The sequence below is a fragment of the Ammospiza caudacuta genome, chromosome 1, assembly GCF_027887145.1.
Source record: "Ammospiza caudacuta isolate bAmmCau1 chromosome 1, bAmmCau1.pri, whole genome shotgun sequence".
NCBI classification, from domain to species: domain Eukaryota; kingdom Metazoa; phylum Chordata; class Aves; order Passeriformes; family Passerellidae; genus Ammospiza; species Ammospiza caudacuta.
The window spans coordinates 85,033,556-85,048,715 of NC_080593.1; the positions used below are offsets into that span (position 1 = coordinate 85,033,556).

General features: G+C 44.0%; 1 protein-coding gene across 3 annotated transcripts in view; it reads left to right on the forward strand.

The window, feature by feature from the left end:
* Positions 1-619: 619 nt before the first annotated feature.
* Positions 620-15,160, forward strand: part of VWC2 (von Willebrand factor C domain containing 2) — a 54,301-nt gene continuing 39,760 nt past the window's right edge. The window contains exons 1-3 of one of the 3 annotated variants that reach the window (XM_058814064.1): positions 620-717; positions 1,894-2,675; positions 9,396-9,525. In XM_058814064.1, the coding sequence (XP_058670047.1) occupies positions 1,962-2,675; positions 9,396-9,525 (844 nt within the window). In that variant the 5' untranslated portion in view covers positions 620-717; positions 1,894-1,961. Of the gene's footprint in view, positions 718-822; positions 1,053-1,226; positions 1,331-1,893; positions 2,676-9,395; positions 9,526-15,160 lie in introns of those variants that run through there. The other 2 variants (XM_058814082.1, XM_058814073.1) reach the window with 2 other exon arrangements.

Genomic DNA, 15,160 nt, shown 5'->3' on the forward strand with positions numbered 1-15,160 from the left:
TGCTAGGGCAGGCTGGCAGGGGAGCGCTGAGGCACAGCAGCGCGCGATGCTGCGGTGCGGGCAGCATCAGGCGGGCACACTGAATAAACGCTGCCCGTGCCCGGCGCGGGTCCGCAGGTGTGTCCGGCAGCGGGGCCGCGTCCCGCTCTCCGCGGGGAGAGCGCCCAAAGCCGCACGGGGCGGCAGCGCGCAGCTCGCGTCCCGAACCGACGCCCCCAACACCGCCAAAAGTTTCGGGGGCCGGCGCCCAGCGTGCCCGCCTTGCCCCGCTCTCCCTCCTGGAGCGCGGCCCTGCGGCACAGCTGGCTGGGGCTGCCCCCGCCCCGCACACCCCGGCGGCGGCAGGGCCGGGCAGGGCCGCTGCTCTGCCGCCCCCCGGCGGGCTCCGCGTCCCCGCCCTGCGCCCGCCCGCACCCGCGGCGCGGAGAGCGGCAGGGAGCGCGGCAGGGAGCGCCCGTCCTGCCCGCCGGCCCCGGGGCGCCCGGCCGCCATGTGAGAGCGGCGGGCCCGCGGCGGAGCCCGTCCCCGGGGCGGCGGGGCCGCACCGCCTGCGGCCGCCGCGCCGCGCTGCGGGCTCGGCAGCTCTGCGGAGCCGAGCGGGCAGCAACAAGCCGCCCCGGCCGCCCCGGCCGCCCGCGGCCCCGAGATGGGAGCCGGGCGCGGGCAGAGCGGAGCCGGGCCGAGCCGCCGCCGGGACTGAGCGCGGCGCCAGCGCAGGTACGGGGGAGAGAGGGGGGCACGGAGGCGCCGGGCCACGGGGGAGCCGGACGGGCTGGGGAAGGGGCTGGCCCGGCTCCCTCACAGCTGCACCGGGAGGGGTCGGGCGGCGCTGCCCGGCCCTCCGGAAAGTTTGGGCGGGCGGCGCGGAGCCCCGGCTCCCCTGCAGCGGTGTCGGGCGGGCGGAGCGCGGTGCCCACGATGCCATCGCCGAGGGCCGGCCAGGCGGGCGGCTAGAGAGAGAGAGGCTTCTAAATGGCTTTGGGGAGCGGTACCGCGGAGGTGGGGTCGTGCTGGGAGGCTGCACCGGCATTGCTTGTCGTGGCCGGAATAGTGTACGTATTTTGGTTTGGGTTTTTTGGTTTTTTTTTTTTTTTGTTTTGGTTTGTTTTTTTTTTTGTTTTTTTTTTTTTTTTGTTTTTTTTTTTGTTTTTTTTTCCCGATTTGGCGTGCAGTGTTTCAGGGAGAGGAGCCGGGAGCGCTGCCTAACTCCTGGAGGATGTGGGTTAAATGAGCCTTGGCTGCGGAAACTCGGAGCGGTTCTACCTTGTCTTTCGAACACGGGCGAGGAAGAGGTGGTGTTGTGTGCTGGTTCGGGTAGTTCGGAAAGGAGGTAGTTTGTCTTTGCTCGCTTTGGTGTGCTTGGTTTTAGTTGTCTGTTACAGAAACGTGCTCGCTGGTAGGTATTTAAACAGAACCCAAACCAGCGTACTTCGGACTGAATAAGATGTTAATAAAAATCATCGTGTGTGCAGACAGTGAATAGCACTGAGCTAGGTAATTTCTATTCCGGACCCTGCTGGACTTTGGGGAGTTCCATTTAATCCGTCGGGCGTCCGTCCTCTTCACATGTTGTCATTTGAAAGTTAAAAATAACCCCCCAAGCGCTCTGAGTTTTGCCTGCCCCTGCCTTTGCCAGCGCGGATTCCCGGAGTTGTGCGCGGTGCTCTCTCGGAGCCGAAGACGCCCGGTCCGTGTCCAGAGCCCTGCTATTTATAAGAGTTGGCAGAGCGGGGGAGGAGGAGGAGGGATGCAGCAGCAGGCTGTTTGCCTTTTGCATAAACTACCGAGGCAGGTTGCATATTGTTTGAGATGTTGCATCGGTGGAGGCGAGGCGGGGTGCGGGGGGGGGAAGAAGTGCAGAAGCTGAAGTATTCCTAATCCTTCTTTTCCTAGGGACTGTGGCTTTACGAAGCGCTTCCCTCCGATGTGAATGCAGTGTCCCCTGTGGGATGCAGTAGGTGATGCCCAGCTCTACTGCAATGGCAATTGGAGCTTTCTCTAGTTCTCTTCTCGTAACCTGCTGCCTCATGGTTGCCCTCTGTAGCTCCACCGTTCCCGTACAAAAACTGGCCAAGGCTCAAGATAAACAGGAGATAAAGACGAGCCAGGAAAAGAGAGATCACACGTCTGCAAGGGACAGCCAGACGGGTCCAGGGAAAATGAATGAGATCGGCAGGAGCGGGAGGGAGGAGGGTGGCAGGGACTGGAAGAGCAAAGGAAACAGGAACTACTCGAACAAGGAGTCTTGGACTAAGCAAAAGCAGGCTTGGAGCAGCCAGGGGACAAGCAGTAAATCGGCGAGCATTCAAGTGCAAGAGCAGAGGGATGCTGCTCCCGAGGAACCTCAGGTGGCTGAAGATTCCTCTCTGCCAGCCTCTGTTGCGAGCGCCACTGCCGAGCCCCCGGAGGAGTACGCGTACCCGGACTACCGCGGCAAGGGCTGCGTGGACGAGAGCGGCTTCGTCTACGCCATCGGCGAGAAGTTCGCGCCGGGCCCCTCGGCCTGCCCCTGCCTCTGCACCGAGGAGGGCCCGCTATGTATCCAGCCCGAGTGCCCCAGGCTCCACCCTCGCTGCATCCATGTGGACACCACGCAGTGCTGCCCGCAGTGCAAGGAGAGGAAGAACTACTGCGAGTTCCGAGGGAAAACCTACCAGACCCTAGAGGAGTTCATGGTAAGGAACGAAGCCAAAAGTCTTTTTGTGGGTTTTTCTCTTGTTCAAAGTGGTGTTATGGTCTTTAACTGTTTTCTCAGGGAGTGTTCTGTGTCTCCCCGTCCTCTTCACATTTTTGTGTTAATATTACTTCTGCAGTCCTGTAAAACATTCCCCTTAAACATGACCTTTCTTGCTCTATGGTACTCTAACATTTTTAAGTGAAGGTGCTGATCTTTATTAATTCCTTTGGTATTTACAGTAAAAAATGCTACTTGGAAGGATGCTGCTCCGTGGTGTTTTGGATTTTGTGAAAATTTTCAGCAATATGTTTGTTTCTTTATTTAACTATTAACTGTTAAACTTCTGTCTTGCAGGATCAAGCAGGGTTTTGTGGGCTGACCTCTATTCCTAGTAATGTTTGTGATGATCCCTTCTTTTTGAACAGTCATTTCTTTTTCCTTATTAACTATTTAGGCAGTGCTGCCAAGATTGCCTAATGTTTGCTTTCTGTGAATGACTATAGGTCTTCTTTTTAATAACAGCATAGTTTGCAGTCTTGATTGCAGTGATACCTAAAGAAAGGACTTGAAAAGCTTCATGTTCAGGGAAATCCTTTCAGACTGGGGTCTTTTTAGCATTATTATGCAAGGTTGTTATCATTGAAAATGCAGGATGTTACAATGCACTCCAAAGTTTTGGAGTTGGGGGCAGTTTTCTGGTTGTTTACGTTGTCTTTTTCCATTTAGTATTTTATTGTGGTTGAGACCTGTGAGCAGGCTCTGAGATTGGTTTGTGAAATTTCCTGTGAGTGACTGTTAGATACAGGGCTGTTCCAAAACCCATTTCTGAATACACTGGAGAATTTCATGCTGAATGTATTGAGGGGAGTATGAAATATAATTCAAGGTTCTGGAAGCTGAGCCCCTCTCAGGGTGGAGAAATAGAAAGTGAATTTTTAAAGGCTGAAAGTAAGCTGTCACCTTTGCTCTCTGGTGTTTGCACATTCCTGAAAACTTAGTTTTGCTTCATAATGTCTTTCCATGTTCTTCAGTTTAAGAGAAAATAAAAGATCAGAGTTACTTTCTCCATAATAAGAAAGAGCATTGTCATTTGCTCTCCTTAGGCAATAATGGGCAGAGCACTGATGAATTGCAAGGTATGGCAGAAAACATTGTAACATCCTCCCTATTTCCATGTAATCCTCAAAGGTTACATTCAATTTCAGGATGAAGTTTTCTACTTCAGAGGGAGCAGCTACCTTAACAGCAGCTAGTTGGTGTGAGCTTTTCAGAGAGGGCGTTTGAGATCCTTTCTTTCCCAACAAACTTAATTCTTGAGGAGTGGCCAAAAGATGAAGCTTCTCCACACCTACTCCATAGGTTTGTGTTTTAAAGGCTTCTCCCTGCTTTTCATTCACTCTCTTCTGCAGAGTTCCATTTCTTAGCCTTTTTCTGTAGTGGTGTGGTAGTAATGGCTGTAAAGCAAGCCTAAAATACTGTGTTAAATATGTAGTAAGTGTAGAACCTCAATGTTCCCTTGCACATTTGAATATGACTGACAGCCTTGGTAAAAAAAGTGTTGAACAGAGACATTTATAGAAATGTCCTGAAAAGAATTTGGTTTCCAGCTTTTTCATTTGATTCAGCTTTTAGCCCTTGGCTTCATATCTTCCTCTAAAGAAACACTTCTGCTTTGTTTTACCTGGCTATGGAAACACAAGTGAGAAGGGATGTCTTCTCAGTACAAGCAAGGAAAGCTATGGATGCAATTAGGCAGTGGAAGTGCAGCCTGATTATTTTCCTATGTGAGAACCTTGTTTTTTAGTTGAGATTCAGTGTTGGCTCCAATATTGTGAGCACAAGCTGTAAGTGCAGCTGTTTGCCCAGGCCACTGCAATCAGTGGAGTTGTCTGGCAACACAAGGTACAGATGTAGTCAGGTTGCTGCTGCTCAGTGGAAGCAATTGCAGAATGCAAGCAGCAGTTTCAAAGGTGATTTTGTGAGTTTAAACTTGATGGTCTTAAGCTGACCATGCAATCTCTTGATTAAGGTCAGGGAAGGAGTTATAAATGGATAGTGATGTGATTTTTCTCTGCGTCTGCTCCTACTATTTGTGGCAAAGAGTACCAGACATCACTGAAGGAAGAAAAAGGTGACCTCCTAACATTTAAGTGACATTTTTCTTACAAACATTTATGTATAGATGTGTAATTATGCATGCAAGTTTGTGAGTCTGCTATATAAAACTCCTATATGGTTTGGCATGGCAAAGAATTGCCCTGACTGGAGCCAGCAGCTGAGTGTGCCAGGGAATTTGAGGTTTCATGTGTTTCTTCTTTGGTTTGCAGTCCATCCTTCAGGCTTTGCTTGCGTGTGCATGTATGCATGCATTTTTGTGTTTTCAAAAAGGACGTGGATGTCAGCACAACACACAGCTTGAGTGTAGGGAAAGGATGGAGTCTCATAAAGATGTTTCCATCAGCACCACTCTGGTCACCTGTGGGTACTGTGGGGCAGAATAGCAGTGTGATCACAACATCCATATTAGTGGAACTGGTAGCAAAATCTTTATTTGGTGAAATGTAATGGCTGTTAAAGTTGTGCTCTGAAGCTGAAAATTTCTAAAACACGTGGTCCAGTAAATTTCAAATTTTCAAGTAAAATTTGAAAATGAAATCTTCCAAGTAAAATTTGAAAATGAAGGCTGATGTATAAAGTCTTAAGAGAATGAGGAACTGTCTTCAGAAGTGCAATGTTTTGGAAAAGACCTATAATTTTGAAACCTGTTGCTTTGTGTCTTTTACAATTTCCTTGCTACCACAAGTGGTATTTGTTTTGTGGGTAAGTTACTTGGAAATCTGGAAGTCAACAAACTCAAGTTTTGAAAGATCAGTGGTATTTTGAAGGCACAGAGGAGTAAAAGCATGGCTGGTATGTTTATTATTGTCAGTGTAACCCCATTCATGTTCTCCTGGGTTATGTCAGTGGCAAGAAAATATTAGTAAAAATTCCAGCACTAAAGATAAGAAATTTGGGATTATGACTGGTTTTCTTTTTTTTTTAAATTTAGGTGTTTTTAAGGCTTAAGGAACCAAATGTAGATTGTATATCTGTTATTAATCCAGCTTTATGTTGGTTTTGTTTTGATGTCTATTTGGCTTGTAATAAAGTTGGACATTTGGTAGGGGAAGCTCAAATAACTTTGGACTACAAATGATTTGTCACTTCTTAATTATGACAATTTACCTTAAGCTTCTGAATAGACCTACTACCCTTATTAAGCTACAGCTTTCTTCACACCCTACCAGTGGAAAATGTAGCAATTTACAAGCAGTTTACACAGTAGTGCATTTGCTCTTTTACAGTGCCTGCAACTCCTATACCTCTGCTCATAAACTTCCCTTTAAACAATTCTAAAGAGCTAGGGTTTTTTTGCCATCTGTAGTCTATTTTCTGCAGGTTTTATGGCTGCCTGGTGAATACACGAGACTTCTGTTGCCTCTTGTTGTCTTCCTGCAGTTTTTTCATAGGTAGAACTGCTGCTGCTACAGAGTTAACAGCTTCATCTGTAGACCATGGAGATGTGGTATCATTAGTTATCAGAGAGAGATTGATATTATTTCCAGTCCAGCCTGGTTATGTCAGAAGTGGTGAGTGTGAGTGCTGCTGGGCTGGTCATTCCCCACAGGAACAAGAGGGATGCTCCTTGCAATGACTGCCACTGGGAACTGCCCTGCAGGGAATGTGCTTGTGCTGCATGAGTACAGAGGGGAAATGAAGGACCAAATGTGGCTTTTCATTCTGATTTATTTAGCTGCTGTTACATACAGAGACTGTCTTATTGTCACTCTCTCTAGTGATAATTATGTCTCCAAGTATTAAGCTGCCTTTAAGGTGCAGAAAGTGGGGGATTTCTACAGTTCCTGCTGTATCCTGATGATCAGTAAAAAGCAATGTGCTATTGTTTAGTCCAAGGATGAACAGACAATGGCTGACACTGATACCATTTTAGCAGCCACTGTGGTTTACTTGCATGCCTGAAAAGAGCTTTGTAGAAATAACCTCGTGGAGACCCTCCTTCCTGCTGCCATTACTCAGGTTGGTGGGTTGTACAGATGTCAGTACTTAACAAGGGTGTATTGTAAATATTACTCTGAAATCCTATGATCTATTACACTAGAAGTGTCTTCATTACTGCAGTATCACATTAACAGTACACTTTGTTGACAAAAGATGTAGTCTTCATGTGTGTGTGCTGTATAGGACAGAAATGTGTATCAGGAATCATCATTATTAGAATAAGAATTAGATCAGTTTTGTTTCTCAACCAATAGTACATGACTTATTATTCTGAGAATTTCAGCCTTTGTCAAATTTGGAAATCTAGTAAACCTATATAATTAGAATATACTTAAATTTTACAGAGGAGAGTTTTTACAAATAACTTCTTGCCTTGTTTCCTGACTGTCATCAGATACTCTAGTTTTTATACCACTTCCAATATTGAATGACACAGCTACTAAGCAGTGTCCTGGACTAATCAATGCCTGTTGCAGTAACTACTGATCTCATTCAGCTTTGATAGCTGGCAAATTTGCATCTTTTCCAAGTCATGGCAAAAAGTGTAAAATTTGATTTAAAGCTGTAGATTTGCCTTGTTCATCCTGATCTTTGGAACCGAGTGCTGGTATTTTTTCAAGTACGATTATTGTATTGTAGGATTATTATATTGCATAAAATTTTTATATTAAAACTAATATTTTAAAAATCAATCCTCCTTAAAAGCCATGTTTTTATAATTTAGTAAGTGTTGTTTCTAGGTATAACTCTAGAAGGAGGGATTCTTCTTATTGACTTAATACTTAGGAGCTCGGGTTTGCTGACACTCAAAACTTCACATGTGGTTCAAGTGATTACTTGAAATACCTGAGCCTTTCAACTCTGAGCATTGGATCAGAAACCTCCTCATGTGCTGACACTCCACCTCTGGAAATGAATGTAAAAACAATTACAGGACAAAGTTGTCCCAAAGTCTGCAATAAAGATCTTCTGCACTGGACTGTCAGCCTCCGTGTGGGATTTCCTAAACATATGTGTGGTGTTGTCGTTGGTAGAGTGTAAAGCAAAGAGAAAATGCAAAGTGAGTAGCCAGCAAAGGAAACCTGAAATAAATAATAATAATAAAAGCAGAAAGCAACACAGCAGGAGACCCTATTTAGGCTTTCTAAGCAGAGGGAAGGGCGTGAGAGATATCTGAGTGCATAAGCGAATAACAGCCTTGGCAGGTGGGAAGGGAAGTAGCAAAGCATGAATGAGCATTTAGTTGGAGATGATGCTTTGCAAGCAGCAGCATGTTTGAACTTTGGAAGTGAGAAGGATGTGAGAGGCAAGCAAGCAGAGAATGGATTTCAGGAAAAAAATGTGATAGGCTGCCTGAAAAATAGGGAGAAGAAGCAGATGATCTGCAAGTTAGACATCTGGGTGATTCTTCAATGTGAATAATTATTTTCTTCTTTAGATTTTCGTTTTTTCTTCTCTTATTGGAGAAGTGAAATGAGGGATTGTCTGCATCAGCTGGAATCTGGAATGAAAAACATTCCATAAAAAGAACAATGTCCTCCTTAAGTAAATCAGTAATCTGCACAGATTTTAGATTTAGAGGCTCACTAATAATAACGTTCAGCTGCATTTTCATCATCATGGGTACCCATGTGGTTTTTTGGAGTGCAGCAATGAGATTTACAGTATAGCATTTGTTGCTCTTCACATCCTTGCTTCCCTCCATCTTGTGTGGTATGAGGATATCAGCAGTGCAGGTGAGATGTGCCTGGTCAGGAATGGTGAGGAGGACAGCTGGAATTGTACATGTGGCAGATGCAGACATTTCAAAGTCCATTTTTTACTAAAGAGAGTCTTGCTACTCTTTTGTTGGGAATTAATCTTTGAAGTAGGTCTTTCAAGTAACTATCTCAGGGTATTCCTATTCTGTAAGAGTTCTTCAAACTCAGTAACATTTTGCTAGGTATAAAGGATTACCTGTATTTTCCTTCACCCCTTTCTTTGAATTTCAACTTTCTTTCAGAAAGTTACAATTATTAGAAGAATTGTCCAAAACCAATTAACCTATGGGAAATACCTGAATTCAAAAGGATGGGGTTTTTTCTTGACTTCTCTTTGAAAAATAGAAATTTCAATAAAATGTTAACTTTCTGCTACCAAAATACTTTCAAACCTGAAAAAATTACAGTAAGGATTTCCATTAAAAGAATTTTCAAACTTCATTTAGCAAAACTTTTCTTCTTAAAATACATTTTTTTTTCTCCAAATTATTTTTGAACCTCTAATAGAACTAAACGAGATTATGAGCTTAATTTTCATGAAGTTCATTTTCATAGTTCAGGCAGACTTCATCTTCATTAGAAGTTCGGTGAGGTAATTTTTAATTTGTATTAAAAGTCTTGACTGTTGTTGTTTTCAACATCCCTCTTGACTTTCCCATTTTGTATGTAGGTTCAGACAAGAACCTGTTTTGTTTTGGAACCTTTTCCTGCTGTGGTTCTATAACATTGCAGGAGCCCAGTCTTGCTCTCTGCATTATTTAGGCCACAAAACCCATTTGTTTTAGAGTGGAGAGGGAGAAAGGCATGAAGGAAAGAACATTGCAGATGAGAGGGGAGCACTGCACACTCCAGGAGAGCATTAAGTGGCAGAGCTGAGGGTGCCTGGGTTTGTGTTTCAGGTTTCTCCGTGCGAGAGGTGTCGCTGTGAGGCCAATGGCGAAGTGCTGTGCACGGTGTCAGCCTGTCCCCAGACCGAGTGCGTGGATCCCGTGTACGAGCCCGACCAGTGCTGCCCCATCTGCAAAAATGGTGAGTGGTGCCTGCAAAGCTCCTCTGCCACAGAGAAGATCCATGGTGCCCTGTTCTGCCTTTGAAAAAGGAGTCAGATACTTGTCTTTTTCCTTGAATGGAGATGAAGTTGTGTGTGGATGGTGTAATCCTGTTGTGAGGAATCAGACCTCCCTTGATTGTGGTGGACTCAGTTATCACCTACATGGATGTTAATGCCAGCTGTTGGTGTATCTCTTGTGTATATAATTTGCACGACCTTGTTGTGGTTGTGTTTTATCTAGGCACACAAAATGGAACTCAGACTCTTCATATTATCCACCTTGCAACATGAGCAGGAATAGCTGCTTTTGTTCTCCATTCATATTTGTTTCCCTTTCAGATATTCTTCTCCTTTTTTTTCCATTTTTCTTTCCTTAAGGCAAATCAAACGTACCTTATTGAGTTCATCTAATTTTCATACCTAAATGAATTAAACTCCCAAGTTTAATTGAATATTTTTTTGTAACTAAATTGGACAGAAAGTCTCTCTATTCCCAGCAAGAGCTTGTATTAGATCAAAGTCTTAGTCTATTTAGATGAAAGAAATTACATGACATACTAGCTCATCACTTATAAAGAAGGAATGATAATTTATTAATAGAAATGAAAGCTGCAAAATCTCAAATGAAATTATATTTAAAATTAAAAAGGACATTTAAAAATACTCAGATAATGTTCACACATCTATTATTTCTCTTGAATAGGTAGGTTTCATTACATTTGCTAAAACAAACTGCTTAAAATTGTGGGAAAGTTGGGGGAGGAGAGAGTGTACAGCATATGGTTTCCACAAATTCAACAGTAGATGATAAGAGATTGTTAATTGCATTGGAGGAGTTTCATTTGTATGGATATAAAAGTAATTGCTTCATATCCCTTAATTGGTTGTTACAACCCTGAAGGAATTTATTCTTGGCTGTAGAGCTTAAGGGCACTCTTCTTTTTGGAGATGAGGACAGGCATTTTTCAAGGCATTTAGGGACAGTTCCTGAGAAAGTCTGAGTTTGGAAGCTGGTGATGTCATAGCCAGCTAGTCTGAAGGATCCTTTAGCACTTGTTTGATGGCATGAATGTCACTGACATTGTGCATGACATGCTCTGCTGCAGTTCCCCAGGTCAAAGGGACTTTAGCTGGCACAAAGTCTGTTTTCAGTATCAGGGATGGAGTTACAAGCAGAGTATGTTTAGAGTCTGTAGTCTTTCTCATTGAGCTTGTCCAGTGGTCTTAACAGTGTTTGGAGCTGGGCTGACCTTCCATCAGCGCACATTCTCTCACAAGCAGCAACATAATGCACAGTAGTGGCAATCTCCCATTGATGGCTCTCTTTTGGATTAAGGTAGTGTAGCAGTGCAGGATTTGGCTTGGCTGTTCACACAGGTTCCCTGACACTTTTCCCAGAAATGAGGAAACTATACATGAAAGATGCCTTTTGTTGTGAGGAAGCTGCCTTTTCAGAGCTGGTAAAGCTGTATTACCTGAGTTCTACCAGCAAGAAAAGGATGATCTTGTCCTCAGCATCTGAATCCCCAATATTACATGAGTATTTCTCCCATATAACTATGAGCTGGCATCTCTGACCCAGTTTCAGACCAAGGTGACCACAGCTGCCTGTTTCTAGTCAGCTGTACTGTCACTTCTCTGCATGTCAGAGAACCAGCAGTGGCTTTCCTTGTTAGCTTTCAGATGAAGAAGAAAACCATTAGCAATAACAACAAGACCAAGATAGCTCAGAAGCAGCTCAGCTTTTCTGGATCAGCAGTTTCAGTATAATATCACAAAGAAACTTCTGAGGAACCCTCTCCACTGGGGGAGTGCATTTAAAAAAAAAGGACTGCTTGCTTTTCGAGCTTAAAGTGTGGTACCGGTGCAGTTCTCTAGGAACTTCAGTGAATTGCTCAATGTTTTTAATTAGACTGGAGCAAAAACCTACTGAGCAGGAAAGCCTAGCCTGCCTCATCCTCTCATTTTCAAGCCTGGTGGAACAAATGTGCTGTGAATGTGGGTTGGAGAAACAATCATTGTGTTGTGCTTCAGGGTTGATTGTTGCAGCGATGACATCAATGACATCGTGTTAGTGACACAAAAGGGCTCAGGGTGATGTACAGGGAGCTCAGCCTTTAACCTGAATGGTGGGAAGGGTGGAGCCATAGAAAGCATCCAAGTGAGGTATCTGCCATCAGGACGTGCAGTGAACAAGAAGGGGTGGGAGGTGAAGTTTGGATTCTCTACTTTACTAGCACTGGTATATGCTTTACTAGCATTTGGATCCTTTACATTTACTAGCATTGATGTGTTGAAAATGCACACAGTCAAACTGATTTCCCTGCCTTTCCTGCCACTTCTTAACATATAACACCTTCCCAGCTTGCCTGGTGGAAGATTGCTGGCAGTGACCCAACAGTGAGAGCTGAGTGACTGCCTCTGTCACTGGTAAGAATGCCCAAAATGCCCAATTAGAAGTGTGGAGGAGATCCAGTGAAAGCCTGTGGTTATTAGAAATTAATGAATTCAGTACATTGACAGGTGTGAGACCCTGTGCCTTCTCTTGTAGGAAGGCAGGCATGTAGTTGGCTTCTCTATTTTCACAAATTTGCTGGCAGCCCTTACGAGGAGAGGCATATGTGTAACTGCACATTGGGCTTACACAACTGCACATGTGGAGCTACAGACTTGCTTTGGGTGCAAGCAGTGGTGAATGGAAAACTTGTGGAATTAAAGAGTAGTTGTATGTGTAGTATTTAATAATATTCTATATCACATCCTGACTTTCAAAAAGAAACCTGGATACTTTCATAGCTGAAGATAGTATCTTCTTTGTGGGCAGGGACAGGGAGTGCTATAAAAGAACATTTGCTCTGAAAAGTAGTATATAGAAGAGACAAATGATAACACCTCAGTGAGATCTTTGGATTAGGGGAATTTTCCTGCTTTCTGTGTCTCAAGTCACTACAACTGAGGGAGCTGTTTTGTGTTTATCTTATATAAATTCCCTGAAAGGAAACAGTGTGAGGACAGTGTGAGGGATGGAGGAGAGGCTTCCTTCTCATGTGGATTACATGTTAAGCTTTATGCTTTTCGTAACCATCAGCACCAGCCACAAGAAAAAAATCCAGAAAGTTAAATCCGACTTCAGAAAGTTACATTAAGTAACAGGTGCCCAGTTCAGATCTCCATCCGGCTATACAGTATTAGCATTGTGGTTACTTTTGTGGAAGACATCTCTGTTCACAGTGATATCAATAACCTTAGATTCAGGTACAGAAATTTCTACAGTTTGTGCAGAGTCAAGGGTAAAGATAATGGGCATACAGTCACTCTTCCATTGGGAAAAGTCTGAGTACTTGTCACTGATGCATTTGGGGTGGGGTGGGGGGTAGTACTGGTGGTGAATTATCTTTCTCTAGATTACCCTGGTTGTGTGTTCCACTTGTATTCCCAGCATTAGAGCCCTAGTAGACATGCACAGCTGAATTCTGCTTGGCCTAAGCCTGCAGCCAAAGAGCAGCTGATGGAGTCAAGGGTGGCCCTGCTCCTGATGGTGTGCTTGCAGGAAGATGAGATTAAACCCATAACCCACGTGGTGCCTGAGGGGGAATCGTGGTTGCTAGACCAAAAAACATTTTGATCTAAGGTCCCCAAGAGATTTTTATTTCATTATATGGCTGAAAGATTGCCCCAGATAAAATGAAGTGGATCCTGTTGCCCTCCTAGCATTCATCTATCTGCGTGTCAGTGTTGTTTCTCTGTCTACAGCAGGGAGAGCTGAGCTTCTCCTTTTGGCAAAGGCTCATAGCTGTACAGTCAAAAATGAAAACATTGATGCCTGGAGGGTCAAGTGTGTTCTCAGGGCTGTAACATTTGCAGGAGATGTCTATTCTTACTGGCTGTGCAATAGGGAGGCTTCACTGATTGCAGTCCTTTCAGGTGCCTTAGGTCATTTCAGGACCTAATTTGATTTTTGTGTTCATAGTTATGGGTGAAATACATGCATCATTTGGTTGAAATGATTGTGTTCATAGTTATGGGTGAAATACATGCATCATTTGGTTGAAATGATTGCTGCTAGTGAGGTGCTGCTAGTGTGGCCAGGGAGGTTGTGTGGTGATGGTTTTGTATCCCTGTGCTGAGGCTGACTCACTGAAACTTTAGTACCTTTCCATACAATTGCAGTGTTTAGGCCCAAGGTGACTTAAAAGTGCTTCTGAATGGCAAGTGGGGACCTCCATCTGAGAGAAGGAGCTCTCAAGGCAGCAAAATCCTGGTAACAGCTGGCAGAGCTGCTGTCTCCTTTTGCTACTGTTGGTAAAACAGGGCTTTGTCTCACCTCAGGACCCAGGTCTGTTAAACAATGGTGCTGGTTGATGCAGTACTGATGTCATCCCTCTGAGATCCAGGTGGAGAGAGGCTGCATTGGCCTGAGAGACCTGGCTTGCCATAGGAAAGGGGAGGATGTTTATTCTGGGCCCATGAAGGGAAGTTGCACCTTGGCAGCTCTCACGTGAGCTGGCTGTTTGCTCTGCCCTGCAGCCCCAGCTTTGCTCAAGGACCATGGTGAATCTGACCTGTAAAATTTAATGTTCTTCTGCAGTGTGTTTAAATAAAATATGATATGACCTTGACTCTACATGCCTTAATCTCAGCAATGAAGAAAGTATCATCATGCCGGTGTCCAAGTAGGGGTCAAGGCAGGACTATTGCAAAAATCAGGAATGTAACTGCTGTAAAATTTAAGTAATCCATGCTTTTGATTGTCCTCCCTTCCTTTTTCTATTGTCACTTTAAATACCTTTTTCAGTCATGCTTTGGCAACTAATTTATATATAGCAAATGAGATCCAGAAGTTTTAACGCCTGAGAGTGGTTTCTTCAGTCTACATTATAAGGTGGGATCAAATCAGGTGGTTATGGTGGCCTCTTCTAGATGTAAGATATAGGTACCATAAAGTGATTGTAAGTTCTAGTTGATAATACTGAAACAGTATTTTTTTTAAATGGGATGTATGTTAAAAGTAATAACCTAATGAACAAGAAATCATTTTAAACTAATCCCAGTTCTACCCAGACAGTATGCACCAATGTGATTTGTTCCCTTCTAACTTGATGTGTTTGAATGCTTGTGTATGCAGGGTTACATTTGCTCCATGTTTCTGTATGCATAAATTGCTTAGCAAAAACTTCTGCATGGACTGTCCACTTTAATAGAGCATATTTCACAAAATTATTTATAATATGGGACTCCTAACCAAGAAATATTAATGTTCTGGGGGAATGAATGTTTCAGGGAGAAAAACACTATTTAAGTTGCATGAACAGCTGTATCTGATTAAAATTGCCTAGAGATTACGCGGGTAGGTTGAAAAACTAGCAGATATTTTGGCAGCCATGTATTGAAAACAACAGTGTTGCTTCCTTTAGTCTGCATTGGGTGTTTAAAGTGGCTTCCAAATTTGGTAGGTGAAGTTGGTAAACTAGTTGCAGTAGTTTTTATTCTCGGTTTCTGCTGTTGATGAAGTTGAGAGGAGGAGATTTGGTCTGTGTTGTCTTAATTCAAGGAATTCCTTTAAACTAATTTCATCTCTCCACTCACTTTCTCTCTCTACTGTGGGAAAGCTGG